This window comes from Syngnathoides biaculeatus, chromosome 10, assembly GCF_019802595.1.
Source record: "Syngnathoides biaculeatus isolate LvHL_M chromosome 10, ASM1980259v1, whole genome shotgun sequence".
Classification (NCBI taxonomy): domain Eukaryota; kingdom Metazoa; phylum Chordata; class Actinopteri; order Syngnathiformes; family Syngnathidae; genus Syngnathoides; species Syngnathoides biaculeatus.
In genome coordinates this window covers 8176651-8196024 of record NC_084649.1, presented here as the reverse complement: position 1 = coordinate 8196024, position 19374 = coordinate 8176651, and the positions used below count along the sequence as shown (strand labels likewise).

Sequence of the window (19374 nt, the reverse complement as noted above, 5' to 3'; positions counted from 1 at the left end):
TTCAAGAATTTTAAGCACCTGTGGGAATAATCTGATGAAAAAATTGAAAAAGTGACATAACACTTTTATGACCCCTGTTAAACATTGTGATAACTTAAATGCACTGTATCTGTATTGCTCTTACTTGTGATCGGGACGTGATCCTGGGTTGAGACCCTGAGGGCAAGACCTAACAGCAGGAGCAAGGGACACACACCCATTCTGCCCTATATCAAGAAGATAAAAGGAGCAAGGATATGAACAAATTAGATGTGGAACTTCTGGCCAAAAATATTGAAAACATTTCCACAAATGAGTTTCATTTCTAGCTATTTGTCATTTCACCAAAGAAAATGATTATGAAGTATTTTTGTACGTAACTGTAGATACTAGAAATTAGGCTGTGCATGAATCGGTAGGTAGGGTTATGTTTACAGTACTCAAATTGGGATTCCAGTGGGCATGGAAAAGCAATTATTAAATCAGAATTTTCCAACCTCAATCATTTTTTTTTCCAATTCAATTTTCCGTATGTATCCATTCATTTTCTTAGCCGCTTATCCTCACTAGGGTCGCGGGAGTACCAGGACCTATCCCAGCTGTCATCGTGCAGGAGGCAGGGTACAACCTTAACTGGTTGCCAACCAACCGGAGGGCACATGAAGACAGATACGAGACGCACTCACAATCCCACCCAGGGTCAATTTAGAGTCTCCAATTAATGCATGTTTTTGGGATGTGGGAGGAAACCGGAGTGCATGGAGAAAACCCACACTAGCATGGGGAGAACATGTAAACTCCACACAGGCGGGGCCAGGATTTGAACCCTGCTCCTCAGAACTGTGAGGCTAATGCTCGACAGCTGCACCACTGTGCCATAATTTTCCATATCTTTGAATATTATCCTATATTTTTACAATAGCTGCAACTGCTGCGCCATCAAATTTTACTTTACTTTTTTACATGTACGCTACTAAAAAAAAATAATATTTTGAGCCTGTTTTTGTGGCTGATGCCATGTTGACTTAGGGCATATAGTTTCTGTACATGAGCACGTTAATGCAGTTGATTTTGGATCCCAGATGCAAATAATTGTAAGACTCCAGTGACATCTAAGTGAGAGGTGTCTGATAGCAGAGCCTGAGAAGCTGCACAGATATTAAAGGCAGTGCCACAACTGACACCAGAAAGGAGTTGACCGTGGCAGAATGAATTCGAGAAAGTTGTACAGGATTCAACACAGCATAGTAAATGACGAGAGCTAGCTGGCTAACAAGCCAGCTACCTAGCTCGAAAGGAGGCAGATGGACTTGAGCATCGAGGACTTATGGCACCAATAGGCACAAAAGCAATCTGAGCTCTACTTTTGGCCATACTACAACGAGGGATCCTGTTAAAAGCGAGTAATTTTAACGAAAAAGAAAAACTTTACTGGAAGGAGAAGCAAAACCCAAAATGGGCCAGCATACTGGCTTTATGATTCAATAGATAATAATCAATAGGGAAGTCTATATATAAGGTTTTAAAAAAAAAGTTGGGAAATGGTTAAATCACTGCCTAAATGTGTTATCATAAAAACACTGCAAATGTTTGCCTTGTTCCTGCAATATCCAGAAGTTGCTCCAGGCCTTTGAAATTTGAATGCAAACTGAATCTTAAGAAACCCTCCTTTTAACAGAAATTCCACTATTGAAGAACACACAGATGCACAAAAAAAAAATAAACTTTAATACTATTTTCAATAACAAATGCACTGCAGTTGGGTGGCAATCCACAAAATAGAAGTACCAGTATATGACATCACTGAAATAAATCTTTCATGCTTGTATGACAGAATGTTGCAATAACATATTGAAGAGTTTGTGATCCTTACAATTGTCACTTGTGTAGTCCAAATGTGCTGAGGAAGTTTAAGGGTATTTTGGTCACAAATTGTGTCAGGCACTTGTTGGATAGATATGACGGTAGGGGTTTTGGGCCCTTTGCTGAACTGCCGACTCCTGTTCCAACAATGGTTTGATTCATTTGGTGATGCAGGTAACCTAAACACACTGGTCCCCAACAATCAATAATTATTGACTGCATGGTCGAACAAGTCCCCTGCTGCCATGAGCGCACATTGCTTAACGATTATACGTTAGCACAATGCACATTGTATCGCATGATAAGGGAAATCTCCTGAATAATATGCGTAGTACACGTGCAAAACATCATCGTTCTTGAGCAAACATGTATTCTAACTCATTGGTTGGTTGCGAGCATAACTTTTAAAAGTAGAAAAATAAGTAGCACCCTAATAATCGGATTTTATTTTTGTTTATTCAACTAAGACTTGTTTATTGCGGAATAGTACAGGGAGTAACCATTTGATTCTGATTTGGAATTCATTTGCTAGTGCCAAATAGTGAATTGTGATTTAGAGGGTGAGTCAGAGCCCTACTAGAAATATTTTGCTTGCGTGATGGATAAAGTCACCCCCAAAAGTATTGGAAGGGTAAGTATGTTTTTATTCCATACTTAAGACATTTGCCTTTTCAGATCAATTGACATGAGACAAAACTTCAGAATTTCAGCTTTTATTCCAAGATATTTACATCTAGATATGTTAAACAACCGAGGACAGAGAACCTTTGTTTCAACTCACCAACTTTTCAAGCGAGCAAAAATACTGGAATGCGATGATGGATCTTTTTAGTTGCTCAAGGGTTGCCTTTTAGATTGATTTCTTAAACATTCAATAGTGATTGTTTTTAGCTTTGCATTTCACTTAAAAACTGCATTTGTTCTTAAGCAAACATGAAGACCAGCAAGTTGCTTATGAGAGAAAATCAAACAATTTTGAAGCTGAGAGTAGGGAAGAAATCGATCAGAGCTATTGCACAAACATTGGGCATACCCAATACAACAATTCGTAATGTCCTGAAAAAAGAAAATAAGAAATTACTGGTGTACTGAGCCACAAGCATCAGGTCAGTCAATGTTATCAACAGCACTTGATGACAGAAACGGGAAAGTTATGAGGAAAAACCCAAAGACAATAGTCAGTAACATCACTACCAACCACCACAAAGCAAAGGTGAGGGTATCACAATCCCTTGTTCCAAGAAGACTGAGGGAAAAAGTATACAGGCCATACCACAAATTGAAAAAAACTCATCATCAAAGAGAATTGGAAAGGCAGATTGGGTTTTGCAAAGAAGTACCGATACGAGCAACAAAAGTTTAGGAATTAAGATTTAGGGACTGATGAGATCAAGACTAACTTGTAGCAAAGTTATAGAAACTCCCAAGTATGGAAAAAGAAATGTTTTGCTTATGATCCAAAACAGTCACGCTCATTTGTTAAGCATGGTAGAGCTAATGTCATGGCTTGGGCTTGCACTGCAGCTTCTGGAAAAGGCTCACTAGTCTTTACTGACAATGTAACTCATGATGGCAGCACCAGAATGAATTCTGAAGTCTACAAAACTATTTGTCTGGCAATTTATAGAAAAAAATGCATCTAAACTAATCGAGAGAAGCTTCAAAATGCAACAAGACAATGACACAAAACACGCTGCCAACACAACAAAAGGCTTCATTGGGGGAAAACGTGGAAGTTCTTAGTGAGTGCAAGTCAATCACAGGATCATAAGCAAATTAAGCATCCATTTTACCTCCTGAAAAGGAGACTGAAGGAAGAAACTCAGAGAGACAAACACGAACTAAAAGAGCTGTAAAGGTCTGGAAAACATTTCAAATCAAGAATGCAACAGTCTGGTCAAGTCAATAATTTGCAGGCTTGATGCAGTTATTACTAGTAAGGGTTAGTGCACCAAATTTTAAATGCACTTTAATACAAAAAAAATCTGTTCCAATACTTTTGCCCACTTTAAAAGTGGTTGGCTTTAAACAATAGGTCCTCTATACTAAATTGTTTAGCAATTCTAAATATTAAATGCTGGAATTGTGAACTTTTGTCACATTCATGTTTTGATCTGAAACTCAAATGTCTTCAGTGTACAACAAAAACAAAGAACGTGACGTTGCTGTTCCAGTAATTTTGGAGGGGATTGGAATTCCCAATGTATAAAGCTCACATCTTGTTATATTTTAGTTGTCAAAACTAAATAAAAGTATAACAGCCCATGTTTACCTGAAAATTCAAATTTGAGCTCAGTCACTCATCCGAACAGTAGTTTTCTAGAACACAAAAGAGGACAGAATTATCCAGAGAATAAAATGCAACTTTTAGACATTTAACAACAGGGTCGCAGCATGTAAAAACACCCACACTATAACAGTATTAGTAATTAATCTTCTAGTTATGAATACAGTATTTGAATGATGAGAAATCACAGTCTTATCACATACAAGTCAGTTCACATCCCTCACATCAATAAAAAGGGAATCAGACACTAAGTCTTTTATTTCATGGACCGTTTGGATTCCGAGGACGAAATAGTACCCTTTTAGTAGAAACTACACAACCACGACTGATATGTTGGTGTTCTGCTCTTAAGCATGTTGCGGTAACTGTTATGCAAATATTTTTACCAATGACATAAACCCAACAAACACATTTTAGCCATTTATCAACCAAACAACAACTGAAACAGCATTACTGTCACATTAACATTTCTTAAGAGGGACTGTGTCTGGACCAGTATTTAAGATACAATAGGTGATGGCCAAAAGGATTTGTAGAAAGCATAGATGGTGGATCTGGATGGAAGGACAGGCAAAATATAATCCTGGATCCCAATGGAGACAGGCTGCAGTTTCCCTAACAGAGCAGTGATAATCTGTTAGGCTAATCACACAACTTTGATGGAGGAATGATCCAGACTCTACCTGCTTATTTACAGATACAGTACTTAAGCGCTGGGTGAGCCAGCCTTGAAGATGGGCCGATTCTAATAAATGTCTAATCTTACATGAAAAATAATCATACACACTTATTGTAGTGTATATTAGAAAGAGCTTGATGAAGTTATCTACCTCAAATAGAACAATAGTCAGCAACAGAAAGTATGAGGGAAAAACTGACCCATTTGATTTTAACTGACGGCTTACATAGAATTACTTTAAAAATAAGAATCTACTACAAAGTGTGGGAAGAGCAGAATGTCAGTGGAGGAAAAACTAAACTCCAAAATGACTGAGCTCTACACAAAAAGTAGCACTCCATTTACTGTGGCTGACGAAACTCCCCCCGCCCACATCAGATAGCTCCAAAACTCCTAACAGCTGATAAATACAAGTGAAGAAATACAATCCATCAGGTTAAATATAACCGTTTTATTCATTATAAAACAATGTAATTATACAACATCTGAAACCAACCAGGAAAAACTTTACTACCATGACAGATTTTGATACAATTGACCAAAAAACACTACGGAAAGCAGTTCAGCAGCTGAAACCACCAACAAGTTGTCTTGACTCAATACCATCTGACTTTTTCAAAGCTATTGGAGTCTTAACCACCTGACTGAGTTTCCAAAAGGTCTTGAAGAGGCTACCATTAAGCCTCTCGCAAAAAACAATTCTGGACGCTTCCATTTTAGCAACACTCATCTCAAATCTTGCTTTCTTGTTGAGAAAGTTATTTGCGTCAACTCATCAATTTCTTCAAATTAAACTGACTTTTTGACAAATTTCTGTCAGGTTTCTAAACTCATGACAATACAGAATCTGCTCTTATCAAAGTACTAAATTATATAGGGTTGAATACTGACTCATGAAAGGTGTCAATTCAGGTTTTGTTTGCGCTCGGTGTGGCTTTTGATACGGTAGATCAACATGTAATTTTGAACAGGTTGTAAATGTGGGTAGGCCTAAATGGAAGTTGTCATGGTCCTGCCAGTCCAGCCCTGGCTGTGCGGGTTCCCGCGCGGCCACGCTGATTTGGAGGCGCACACGTGCGAGCAGACGGCGGCGAGGGTTCTTCAGCCGCCTCACATTGCTGTCCAGGAGGTGGCGATGGCGCCGCCTCACGTTCCCGTCCAGGATGTAACGGCGCAGCCTCACGTTTCCGTCCAAGAGGTGGCAACGGCTCCGCAGCCGCCTCTCGTCTGTGTCCAGGAGTACCGGCGGCGACCAGTCCGCGGCCGCTCCACGCTCCTGCTTCATTGGCGACCGGTCTGGGATCGCCCCCCGTTCCTGCTTCGACGGCGACTGCCACGCGGTTGTTCCACCCCCCTTTCTTGACAGCAACAGAGGATGGCGGCGGCTCATTGGCATCCTCACGTTCCTGTCCAGCAGACGGGGACGGGATCACAGTCCTCTTCGTCCCTGTCCTGGCGGCGACCAGTCCACGGCCGTCCCATGATTGGGAGGCACACACCTGTGCCTCATGCTGGCTGATTGGCCCCGGTGTATATAGGACCCTGGGGACGACTGGTCCGGCGCCAGATCGTCGCCACTCATGCTCCATTCCAGCACTCCCGTATCTCTTATCGTAAACCCGTGTGTACCGACCTCTGCCAGTTCTCCGACCGACCCCGTAAGCCTGACTCCTTTGACAATCCTGCCTTCTTTGATCGATCTCCCGTATACCGACTCCTGCCTGCCCGCGGACCTGCTGTCTATGCCCGACGTCCTGACTACTGCCTGATCCCCAACCTTGGAACAATAAACGTTTTCCCGAATTACCTCTGCGTCTCCCGAGTCCTGCATTTGGGTCCTCCCTCTATATCGATGGGTCGTGACAGAAGTCCTTAAATAATTCAGGTCCAACATGGATGAAATTAGTTATTTTGTCATCATTGGAAGTGTTCAATCTAATCGAACGGCAATAACTTATGGGGTCCCTCAAGGTTCAGTTCTACCGTTACGTCAAATTCTTCAGAACTTTAATTTCATAGCTCTACAGATGAAATACAGTTACGTCTACCAGTGTCTCCAGATAATTACAGTTCAACTCCGGTGGTGTGTCACAGTCTAAAACTGATAACTGGATGGGTCAAAATTTTCTTCAATTAAACCATAACAAAACTGATAATTGCATTTGGCAATCAAGAAAAGAGGATTGCTGTTGGTAAAGACCTTAAAAACTGAAAACCAAGTCAGAAATCTTGGTGTTCTGATAGATTCGGACCTGATTTCCTATCAAACAAATTAATTAAACTGCCCTTTACCATTGAAATAGCATATCCACAGTGAAGGCTTGCATGTGTTTAGCAGACATGGAGAAGCTGATCAGGCCATCTATAAAAATATTTGGGTTTCCGGTAACCCAACCGACTGTAAATATTCAAAAGCAAATAAAATTGCCGAAGTCGGAATTTATTTTTTTTTTTTACATTAAGGGGACATAAGTCTGGACAAAGGAAGTAACCGTGTGTGTGTTTCAACAATATCGACACAAGACAGCTTTGAATGTTCAGTAGTGCTTGTATTCAGACACCGCTCCGCACATAACGGCGCGCTTCCGCATACGCTGCTGGAACAACCCATTGAGCAGGGGGTGGGGACTACCATTCCTAACAGTAACCCGGGTCCTGTCTCAAATATTAACCAATCAGGAAGTGATTTTTTTCTCACTGTCTGCCTCACGCCATCATGGCGGACGGCGTGACATTTGCTTTCTCGCTGATTTTAAACGGCAAATACATCGTGAGTAATAAGTTGAGAAAGGTGAGCTCTTCTTTAAAGGGGAAATCCAGTCCTTTGCATGAATAGCGTTTTCAATAGGTCATATAATATGTACCCTATTTTGACAATGTGATGTTGAATCCTCTCTCATTTAATAGTGTTTTGAGAAGATTTTTAATCGACAATTACAAATTTTCAGGGGCGCTGACATTTTCGTGAGTCACATGACCTACGTGCACGGATGTAATGTATACCGTGTCGCAACAAAGGCTCAATTACATGGGATACCATTTATGCCCAGTGCCAATTTCTCGTATTTATCCTAATCTGATGAAGAAATAACAGTATCGGTTGATCAGGAAGACGGAGGAGTACATCCATACAGATATGAACCTGTGGCTGTTATTAATGTTGAATATTTGGATGGTGCTTTGGGCGGAATGACGCAGAGTCTGACTACTCGGAGGCCTACGCGCGACATAAGTTCATATACAAAGGCCCCCAGGAGCTCCGGGCCAGCCGCCGCGGATGGTTCTTCGGAGGAGAATGACACGGAGTCTGACAAGCAAACTTCAGCGGCGGGCTGTGAGCCAAGCTTCGGCGGCAGAAGAGGCCTTTAGCCCCGTACGCCGAAGCTCAGCTAAAGGCCTGCGCCGCCACCGAAGCTCGGCTAAAGGCATCCGACACCACCGAAACTGGGCTAAAGGCCTTCGCCAAAGCTCACCTAAAGGCCTCCAACCGAGGCTTCCGCCGCCACCGAAGCTCGCCTGAAGGCCTCAACTGAGGCCTCCGCCGCCACCGAAGCTCGCCTGAAGGCCTCCACCGAGGCCTCCGCCGCCACTGAAGCTCTGCTAAAGGGCTCCGCCGCCACCGAAGCTTGGCTAAAGGCCCGCCTTCAACAATTTAACATTTTTGGAAAGGGTCCATGTATAGAGTAATTTAAATAGACGTTTAATAAAATTGCTCCATCTTGTAGTCAGATATTTTTAAACTTTCTGATCTGCGCCAAAAATCCTTATCATGTAAAGCCTAGTACAGAGTTATTCTCAATAAATGTAAAATAATAAATGCTTGAAAATGTTTTACGGTTACACGCTATCCAAACTTACCATGTCCGTTTGCTTGGTCATGATAACATTTTTGACATTCAGTACTCAACATTGGCAAGTCACTTTCATGGGCCTGAAGGAATAAGTGTGCTTCTTAGTTCCAAATGTGTTGCCAAAGGCAAATGGTGTTTGACAAAAAAAAAAAAAGTTACCGTTTCAAAAATAACACGTGCCAGACTCTAGAGACATGTGTTTTGTATTGCCCAGAGTTAATGCTCCAGAAATGCCACTCTCTCTGCCGAGTGCTCCATGTACAATAGATAGATCATCATACCATAGCAGCCACATCGATACCCCACATTCAACACGGCCGTCCCATAGGCAGGAGAGGGACGTCTTTTTGGTTGGATCTAGTCATATTCTTTATCTGTGATTCAGAAATAAGTCGGTCCCATTCTCTGCCAGCAATGTACCACTGTGGTCGTAAACAATGCTGCCCAATTTTGGAACAAACAGACTTTATCAAATGCATTCTCAGTGACAAATGGAAATCGGAGTGGGCGATATATACAATTGCCTTCTCAAACTAGCAGGCCGAGCAACCTTTTCAGGAGTTTGGCAGCTTAACAACTGGGTGAATTGAAGCGATGGGCCTCAATACAAGACGTATATTCTCCAATCGGAAACTGATTGGTCACTCGATGTACGTGTTGGCTTCCCAAACACAACCAGTTTAAAAGTGACACAAAGAGAATGGACACCACTTTTACAATTGTGTGTTCGCTTAGGGATTATTCATTTTGGATAAAACTGAGGAAGAACTGTGCACTCTCAGTCATCCTGACTGTTGAAGCGGCTAAAGGAGGCGCTAGCATTTATAACCCTACTTCTGCCACGCTGTTTGTAAACAAATACTGTATATTAAAATCATCTCACCAATGACCCTACTGCTTAACGTATTTGAATCGTGTATTGTAATTCCAATATAAGATGCTAAACTTGTCACCAGGAATAAAAAAAAACTAAATAATAAAGATTCTGTGATCATGACGTCAAAGCTTGATCTTTATTCCATTTCACTTTTCAGGCGTTTAAAAGTTTGTCATGGAACTAGTAAATTTAATTTCCCTTCACAGGATGAATTAAATATTTATCCATCTATCCATCCATGACTTCCGTTAAACAAAACATCTGGGAAAAAAAAATCTGTGAAACACACTAAGAAAACCCTCACTGAGTCATTTAGCAAACGTGTACCATATGACAAACGGAAATAAACATTAGCAAGACAAAGAAACATTCAACTACATGTGTTTCTGCAGTGTTCTTGCCAACTCTGCATGCCAGAGTGAGCTGTAGAAACAAAAATGTGGTTTGAAAGATTTAACTAGGGTTACATTTTGTTGTCATCACAATTTTTAGACATCTATTTATCCCCAGGGTCACGGGAGTGCCGGAGCCCATCCCAGCTACGTAACTTCTGGCAATAGGCAGACTACACCCTGGACTGGTCGCCAGTCAGTCATAGGACACATATTGACACTATCACAGAGATGTGGGAGGAACCTGGAGTGCCCGGAGAAAACCCATGCAGACACGGGAGAACCTGCAAACTCCACACAGGTGGGGCCGGGATTTGGACTGTGGTGCTCAGAACTGTGAGGCAGATGTGCTAACCAGTCGGTCACCGTACCAACCGTAACGAAGTTATTAATTGTTAAATATTGCTATACAATATTTGAGCGCAATATTCTAGATAAAAGCGATGCAAGTAACGGAAAGCAAGAGACAGCCTTGCTCCATGTGCAGGATATAGATATCACCATCAATATCATGAAATTGAAAATAAAGAAATAAAGATGTTTTTATTTGACCATATCGCCCGCCCCTAAACGGAAAGTATTTTTTGACACATTGTTAAATCCTGATAGTTTCTTGTGTCCAACATAACTTTTATCGAGGTGCCACTGTATATATTTAAATTCCAACATAATCACTGTTGATTCAAACATAAACATATTCTACATTTGAATAACTTGAAAAAAATGAATTGGAAAACCATGAAAAATAATCTCAATACATAGGTTAAAAAAATACTTTTTAAGTGTAAAATATTTTTGTCAGTATATGATGGAAACATAATTTGCTTTCTCTCTATGTTCAATAATACACTTTTGAACTCGTGCCTACCCCTAACTACCTTAACTAAATGAGACGTACACTTGCAGTAACAAAGAAATTAGAAGTCATGATTGAATATTGCAATGTGTTTTTCCACATATTTTGATGAATATGCTTGTGATTGTTATATTTCATTTCTTATTATTATTCCAATCACCTAAATGAATAAATGAGTGCAAAGAAATTGTTAAATCAAACACTTTCACAGCTCTACACTAACCTTTCTATATATGTTGTGTGTAGTCTAAGGGAATTGGAATACCATAGCTTTCTATAAATGTTTGATGATGAGTTATATCTGCCAAATATTGTACTGTAAATATGAAGTTTTTCTGCAACAACCTGTGGCTACCTAAACAGGTTATTTCTTTTGTATTATTTCAAAAGGCAATGGAAACTCACTATATCCATGTTCAGATAAAAGCAAACCATGACAGGCATGCATATCATGTGTTGACATGCTGCATTTTTTTTAAACTTTTGATCATGCTGTGCTTAAATTAACATAATAGCAGCATAACTTTAATTTAATATCAGAATGCATGGGGTGGGGGAGTTGGATAAATTGGAAAGAAAAGTGTCATTTGAACATAAAACGCTGAGCTCAGCACTGGTACTCAAGCTCAAAAGGTTAAATTCCATATCACAGCATGATTGTACAGTGTTTTAACTAAACCATTCTGATACGAATGTACTTTACTCAGATTTGATTGATTCAGCGAGAGATTTGGGCTTGTTTAGGTGAACACAAAGATGACATTTTCAGAGAGACATTTTATGCTATGTCCATCAAATTCTAATTTTTTTCTCGAATCCCATTTTTTTATGTAGTTGTTCAGATTACAATAAATACGGCTTCTGCTGAGCACAGCATGGGGAATGGTCCATGATGTCACTCACATGCGCAAACAATAGTACATCACATTGCGCACAGCCACAAGATGCTGTATTGAGTCAAAACTGCACCTCGCATAGTTGCCATGACGCATTTGTGATAATTTCCATGAGTGTGTGCAACCAGAGCCAACTGGTCCTTATATTTATCAGTTCTAAAGCATATTCAATTCATCAGTGACTATTTTCTGCTCCTGTTTGCCATTTGCTTTTGTTGCATGTCTGTTTCGTCTAACAATTGCAGCGTTTGATGGCTTACAGGTCAGATATGCACCCCGCAACTGTCTATAGTATGTCAGACATATATCCAATATATACCTACATATGAAAGAGGCCTGGGTAAGGTATTTGGGGAAAATAAAATACTGTATACTATTCACGTTGAGATGAATGAATCTGATAGACTGACTTGCATGCAGTGTGAACATTGGCTTATTCTGCTGTATGAATAACAATAGGTGGATACACAGATCTATTGAACCTTTTGCCATCCAATGGAAGAAAATTTAATTGTTCTGCCTAATTGCTGTTGGCATAAATTGAGATATTAAAGATATTCCTGATAAATAAAAATGAAAATAATAATCGAAAACATAAAAGACAATTTACTTAAGAGTGAACATATACAGAATGAATCTAAAACCATCGCCACAAAATCAAGATATGAACCGAGCTGTGCATTTTGTGAAACATTCCAAGCCTTGTGTTAAGTGACAATAGTTTTCTAAAAAGCTCACTAAAATGAACGACATGCAGTTCCATGGATTAATATTAAAATGCCTTTCAGAACTTTTTTTTTGCACTGGTACACCAACAATGCACAATATCAAATAAAATGTTAAATTTGCACCCACTCGATACATTCTGAATAAAATGTAAAGGGCTCTAAAGACCTGGTCTGTTGAAACCGTAAAGTTAAATGGAATGAAGAAAATAAGTATTTGAACACCTTACTATATTTCAAGTTCTCCAACTTAGAAATCATGGAGGGGTCTGAAATTTTCATCGTAGGTGCATGTCCGCTGTGAGAGAGATCATCTAAAACGAAAAATTCAGAAATCACAATGTATTTTTTAACAATTTATTTGTGTGATACAGCAGCAAATAAGTATTTGAACACCTGTCTCCGCTAGAATTCTGACCCTCAAAGACCTGTTGGTCCACCTTTAAAAGTCCACATCCACTCCATGTATTATCCTGAATCAGATGGACCTGTGTGAGGTCGTTAGCTCCATAAAGACACCTGACGACCCCATAAAATCAGTAAGACTCAAACTTGTAACATGACCAAGACCGAAGAGCTGTCCAAAGACACCAGAAACAAAATTGTACAACTCCACATGGCTTGAAAGGGCTACGGAGAAATTGTCAGGCAGCTTGGTGAACAAAGGTCCACTGTTTGGAGCAATCATTGGAAAATGGAAGAAGCTAAACATGACGGTCAATCTCAATCGGAGTGGAGTCCCATGCAAGATATAATCTCGTGGGGTTTCAATGATCCTAAGAAAGGTGAGGAATCAGCCCAGGACACCACGACAGGACTTGGTCAATGACTTGAAAAGAGCTGGGACCACCATTTCCAAGGTGACTGTTGGTGATACGCGAAGACGTCATGGATTGAAATCATGCATGGCACGGGATGTTCCCCCCCTTAAACCAGCACATGTCAAGGCCCGTCTTAAGTTTGCCAATGAAGTGGATGATACAGAGGAGTCATGGGAGAAAGTTTAGTGGTCAGATGAGACCAAAATGTAACTATTTGGTCATAATTGCACTAACCGTGTTTGGAGGATAATGAATGATGAGTTCCATCCCAAAAACACCATCCCTACTGTGAAGCATGGGGGTGGTAGCTTCATGCTTTGGGGGTGTTTTTCTGCACATGGGACAGGACAACTTCACTGTATTAAGGAGAGGATGACCGCGGCCAAGTATTGTGAGATTTGGGGGAACAACCTCTATCCCACAGTCAGAGCATTGAAGATGGATCATGGCTGGGTCTTTCAACATGACAATTACCAGAAACACACAGCCAGGAAAACTAAGGAGTGCCTCCGTAACAAGCATATCAAGGTTCCAGCATGGCCTGGCCAATCTCCAGACCTAAACCCAATAGAAAATCTTTGGAGGGAGCTGAAACTCCGTGTTTCTCAGCGATAGCCCAGAAACCTGTCTGATCTAGAGAAGATCTGTGTGGAGGAGTGGGCCAAAATCCATCATGCAGTGTGTGCAAACCTGGTGAACAACTACAGGAAACATTTGATCTCTCTAATTGCAAACAAAGGCTACTGTACCAAATATTAACATTGGTTTTCTCAGGTGTTCAAATACTTATTTGCAGCTGTGTCACACAAAATCGTTGAAAATTCATACATTGTGATTTCTGGATTTTTCTTTTTCGATTATCTCTCTCACAGTAGACATCCACCTACGATGAAAATTTCAGACCCCTCCAGTGGGAGAGCTTGCAATATAGCAGGGTGTTCAAATAGTTATTTTCTTTACTGTAACTGTACTGTAAGTCAGCAAAATACTGTGCATACTGAAAATATTGTTAAACTGGTGGCTATTGCACATGTACTTCTATTCTACAATATCATAGAGGTGTGTTATAACAACTGAGAAATGTGGACTGCTTGAGATGACAGTGCTCAATGTATTCAGTCAGCCTACGAAATGCCCCATCCTCTACAATAGGGAATGACTGATCTTTTTTTTTGTGCAAGATCCTATGTGCTAGCACCAATAGTGGAAACAGTTCTTGCTATATTGACTTATCATTTGATTAATAAAATGGATGTGACGGGTTTCCAGACTCAATAAAATGACATTGCTGTCGTGAGATGGCGTGGAGATCACCCAATGACCGGATAAAGAGTTGGACAACTGTCACAGCTCAGCTGAGCTCAGGGAACGCCAGCGCTGTTGGTCTTTCCAATACTCCACAGCCTTGCTCCATGTGCAGGATATAGATTCACACAACAGAGATACTTCAGGGAAAGTAAACTGGTTGTTGCATTCACGAGCTAATGAGCTAGCTCGCAATCTCAGGAGCTAAACAGCTTGCAGAAGTTTTTTTTAAAACGTCAGCTCCTCACTGAGTTAGTGTGTGTGCTTGTACAAATTAACACAAACATGGTAACGTTAACTGACATTACCGTCACATATGTGATTGACCAGTGAAGACCTCATCTTCAGGAGACACACCACAGAGTAGACGAGTTTCCTCTGAGACTTTTTTGTCATTCTAGCAAAAATCATTACATTTAAGGTCCAGGTCCAGTTAAAGAACCAGAGGTCAATTGTTTACATGTGATGTGATCTATTCGATCAGGTGTAAACGTACACTACATTTAAACAGAACAGCTGTCTGAAATGCACACTTCGCCGTGAATGTCACGTCATTTATTAAGATAGAGATCCTTCATCTATTTAGCTAAGTAGTTTTTATAATTTTACCTAAAAAAAATGCTTGATAAAAACAATTAAGTAAAAAAAAAAAAAAATCTCTCTCATAACAAACTCTGTTGGGAGCTGCTATATTCATGCTGTGCGTAAACAATGACGTCACTGAGCTTTTACGTTGATACAAATACGCATCCACAGACAGAATTTTCCAGGCTCTATTCTGAATGATAGTGTACATAATGAAAAATGTATTTTTGATTGGTTTGGCAAAAGGAATATTACATGCCTGTGAAAACGGATGAAATTCCATTCGGATATTTCTTTCAACTTGGGTTTATATGAGGAATTTTCATTCAGTTTGAGCTTCTAAACCAGGGGTCGGGAACCTTTTAGGCTGAGAGCCATAAACGGCAAATATTTTAAAATGTAATTTCAAAAGAGCCATACAATATTTTTAAAACTAAGTACAAGTGTATTCTCTGCATTTTATGCAAGACCAACTCTTAAAGAGTACAATAAGTCTCTAAATGCATTTAAAAAAACATTATGATGCTGCTAACCAATGACAAAAGTGCTTCCTACCATTAATGCAAATTCTTTGCTGATGGCTTTGTCGTCTTTTTCATACATCATTAAATTAAACTTCATGCAGCCTTTGAGACTTCCATCTGTTAAGTAGGTTGGTCTTAATGTTTTTTATAAATGTGAGAAAGACTTTTCATTCGCATAGGTAGAACCAAACATTGTCAGTACATCAATAATCACACGCCGCAGTGTGTGGTTTGTAACGGGAAGTGAGTTCCAAGTATTCACAATCAGCTGATCTGTAGGTTTAATTTTTCTCATTTCTCCCCACTTATGTGCGCTCACCAACAATGCTTGCCTACAGAGTATTTATGTAAAAAAATGTCCAGTGGTGGGCGGCGCATCAGGATGCTGTCATTATAAACCACACTGACGGGCTGCGTAAGGACTCTAACATTTGTAATTATGAGTGTATCCCTTTAAGAGCGGAGGCGGGAGGTGGATGGTAAACTAGGAAGAAGAGTGTAGGGCATTGAAGTAGATCGTTGTTCGAGAAGGTTGCATGTGCTGCCAAAATGTTCACACTAGTCGCTCACGTATGAAAAATATACGGGTGTGGTCCACCAGTTACGCCCGCAGATATAAAGTTGCGGGTGTGTGTTCTGTTTGAGTGTACCCCTTTAAGAGCGGAGGGGAACAGTGTCAGGTAAACTAGGAAGTAGAAGTAGGCTGAGCAGCAGCTCGTTCTTAAAGACCATGTGCTTCCGTTTTAAATAAGTTAAAAAAAAGACAACAGGCTGTGGTTCACTGCAGTGGATCGGTTTTCATATGCGCTGAGAGTGTGCGACAATTGCGCAGTGGCACAACTTAGAGGAAACATTGGTCAAGACGACACAAAATATGGGACGTCTTTCAATATCTATGTATTTCGACTCGTAACTTATTTTACGCACGTGATTTTTCGTGCTCGACTGTGCAGATTTGCGAGTGTGATGGCGCGCGGGCGCATACGCGCCCGTCATATCACAGTGACTGTCACACCGTCACGCGATGAACCCCACAATGGCTGAATACAGTATGTCATCATGAGGGCTCTGCGAGCCATACGCAACCACCAAAAGAGCCAGGTATGGCTTGCGACCTATAGGTTCCCGACTCCTGTTCCAAACCAATTATAATTGGAAAAGAACACTCTATATAGATGAAAATTGTAGCCTTTTAGGTTTAATTTCAGATGCTGGGGAAGCCATATCACAAGGTAGAGTAAAAAATATAGAAAAACAACAAAGGAATTCTGAATAATAAAAACATTAAATCATCAAAATGACAATACAGAAAACCAAAATAAAAATTTTAAAAGGTGGGTTTTTTTTTTTTTTCATGACTTCAGAGTTTTATTCATGATTATTTTTGTCTTGAATAATTATTATGACGGGCCTTCTTCTTGCCAAAGAGTGGGCCAACTCAGATGAATTTCTCTTATCTGTATCAGATTCTTCTCATATTCAGATTGGCGAGCTGGATGTTTGTAATCCAGGTGATAAATTAAACTAGACAGAGAGAAACTATTTGCGGAGTAAGTACCTACAATGAAATTTCAGCCTGACAAACTTGGCAAAAGCAATTTGTGGGTCTTTTTCTTATATGCTGAAATACCACAATGTAGACAAAAAGGGCCCTTATCCAGACAAGTGTGTACCGGCTGCAGTTTTTGCTTGCATCATCACAAATTACTGTTTTGAGCATTTTGTTTTTGAGTGAAGTCTTTTACTTGAGCCATTTTTCAGACATATTCCAGTGACTGAATTTTCAGTGCAGTCTATCGCCAATCTTAGAGTGTAATAACAAATTTGGTAGAAGGAAGACGAAAACAACAGACACCGTAATTTAAACAGTTTAGTAACATATCAACTGCCTGCAACTTCATTGATAAAGATTGCGTTTTTAAGTGGATAAACCTCTGTTAGCATATCAAAAATTTATTTTTATATGCTACCTATTTTCTGTAAGTCAACCAAGGAGCACCCCATTCTAAGTGACTGTAAGGGAGCTCAGCCTCGTGGTAACTTGACTAATCAGCATGTTAACATTGGGACTTTGTAAAAAAAAAAAAAATGTAATCGTAACTCTGCAATTTATAGAGGTGTTGTAAACAAGTAAAAACTTAGAACCAGGCTATTAAACTCTTCAGTGGAGTTATTTTTACTACTTTTCCTCAAGTAAAAGGCATGCAACAGTAATAACACTATATTTACAACAATCTAAGAATAATACATTTTGAGAAGGCATTCTTGATAAGAACGTTCTTCACTCTATCATTATCCAAATCTTTGCACGTAACTGGAAATCTGTTTCCTGTGCAAGTTGACACTGTTGCCTAGAACATGATACCTAATATCCATGTGAGGCGAGTCCATCCACGACAAAGTAATGAAGACAGCTGCTTCTCTGCCCATGGCCAAGTACAGACCTCATAGGAGTGAAATCACACAACAGTGAAAGGGCCGAATTGTTCACAAGCCGTTTCATTCACAGAACAAAAAGAACACAGATACTATATAAAACAAGTCCAATTACACGACCATGGTAACCGAAAGCTAAAATGGAAGACAGGTAACGTCATATTATATGGTTCTCCAACTCTTCTATGTCTTGAAATTTCAGTGTACTTTGGTCCATTATCCACAAACTTACAATGTATTTTTTACAACAATCAATAGCTGAGAAAAAAAAAATGTTCAAAAACTTTTACCCTCTAAAATGGAGACATATTTCTACTAGAGTGAAACTTTGGGTTGTGAATTTAATTTATTCTGTGACCCGGTTTGTAACCTGAAACACTTAAAACAAGGTATGATTTCCAGTTGAAAGGAATGGAAATTAAAATGTTCAAGACCCAAAATGAAATTATACTTCCCTTTTTTTTTTCATGTGTGGTTAAAAATACAGAGAAAGATTTATACACCTCTCAAGTACCTGTTGATTCTGCAAATTTAAGATGCCTCATTTCTTTGCTTTTTTTGTTTTAACCTCCAACTTGAGCCAGGCCCATCTCCACCTTTACCTGATGCTTCCTACAAGCTATGGCACATAAGTAGCAACCTCTTCCTTAATTACTCTATTTCTAGAAAAGAATTGTCTAAAATCATTGCCAGTTTCATTTCATTTTTCCACTATTACAAAATTCAAAGGCTAATCCCAAGTGAATCCTCCAGGAACATATACAGTATCTGTAATATTTGTCTGTTTTCATTGGCCATTTCTGAATTTTACGTTGCATCATTCTATGTTGTGTTATTTTCTTAACATTGCTGCAAAACTTAATACATTTAACCTTATCATCCATAAACTGATTAGATAACTGTGGGTGCAAACAACAAAGCTGTTCAATTAGATTCAAGTCCGGCCAGTCTGAGACACTCAAGGACATTCACATGCTGCTCCTGAACCTACTTTGTCATCTTGGCTGTTTGCTTTGAGTCAGTATCATGTTAGAAGGTGAAGTGATGCCCTAGTTTGAGTTCCAGAGCATTCTGGAGCAAGTTCTCTTAAAGAATTTATCTATATTTGGCAGCTGTCACCTCACCCTCTATGGAGACTAGTTGCCCAGTTCTTGCAGGAGAAAAAGCAATGAAAGAAAAAACGATGATGCTGCCACCACCATTTATCACGGTAGAGATGGTGTTAGCCAGGTGATGAGCAGTGCCTCTTATTCTCCAGAAATGAGGCCAAACAGTTGTGTTTTAGTTTCATCAGACCA

General features: G+C 39.8%; 1 protein-coding gene across 5 annotated transcripts in view; it reads right to left on the bottom strand.

The window, feature by feature from the left end:
• ptpra (protein tyrosine phosphatase receptor type A) overlaps positions 1-19374 on the bottom strand; it is a 62483-nt gene that overhangs the window by 35655 nt on the left and 7454 nt on the right. For 3 of the 5 annotated variants that reach the window (XR_009796843.1, XM_061832672.1, XM_061832674.1), the window contains exons 2-3: positions 4115-4161; positions 125-206 (exon numbers count right to left, since the gene is read on the bottom strand). Coding sequence is in view for 4 of the 5 variants with exons in the window: in XM_061832672.1 (XP_061688656.1) it covers positions 125-200 (76 nt within the window). In the remaining variant the exon portion in view is untranslated. Of the gene's footprint in view, positions 1-124; positions 207-4114; positions 4162-6615; positions 6697-19374 lie in introns of those variants that run through there. The other 2 variants (XM_061832673.1, XM_061832675.1) reach the window with 2 other exon arrangements.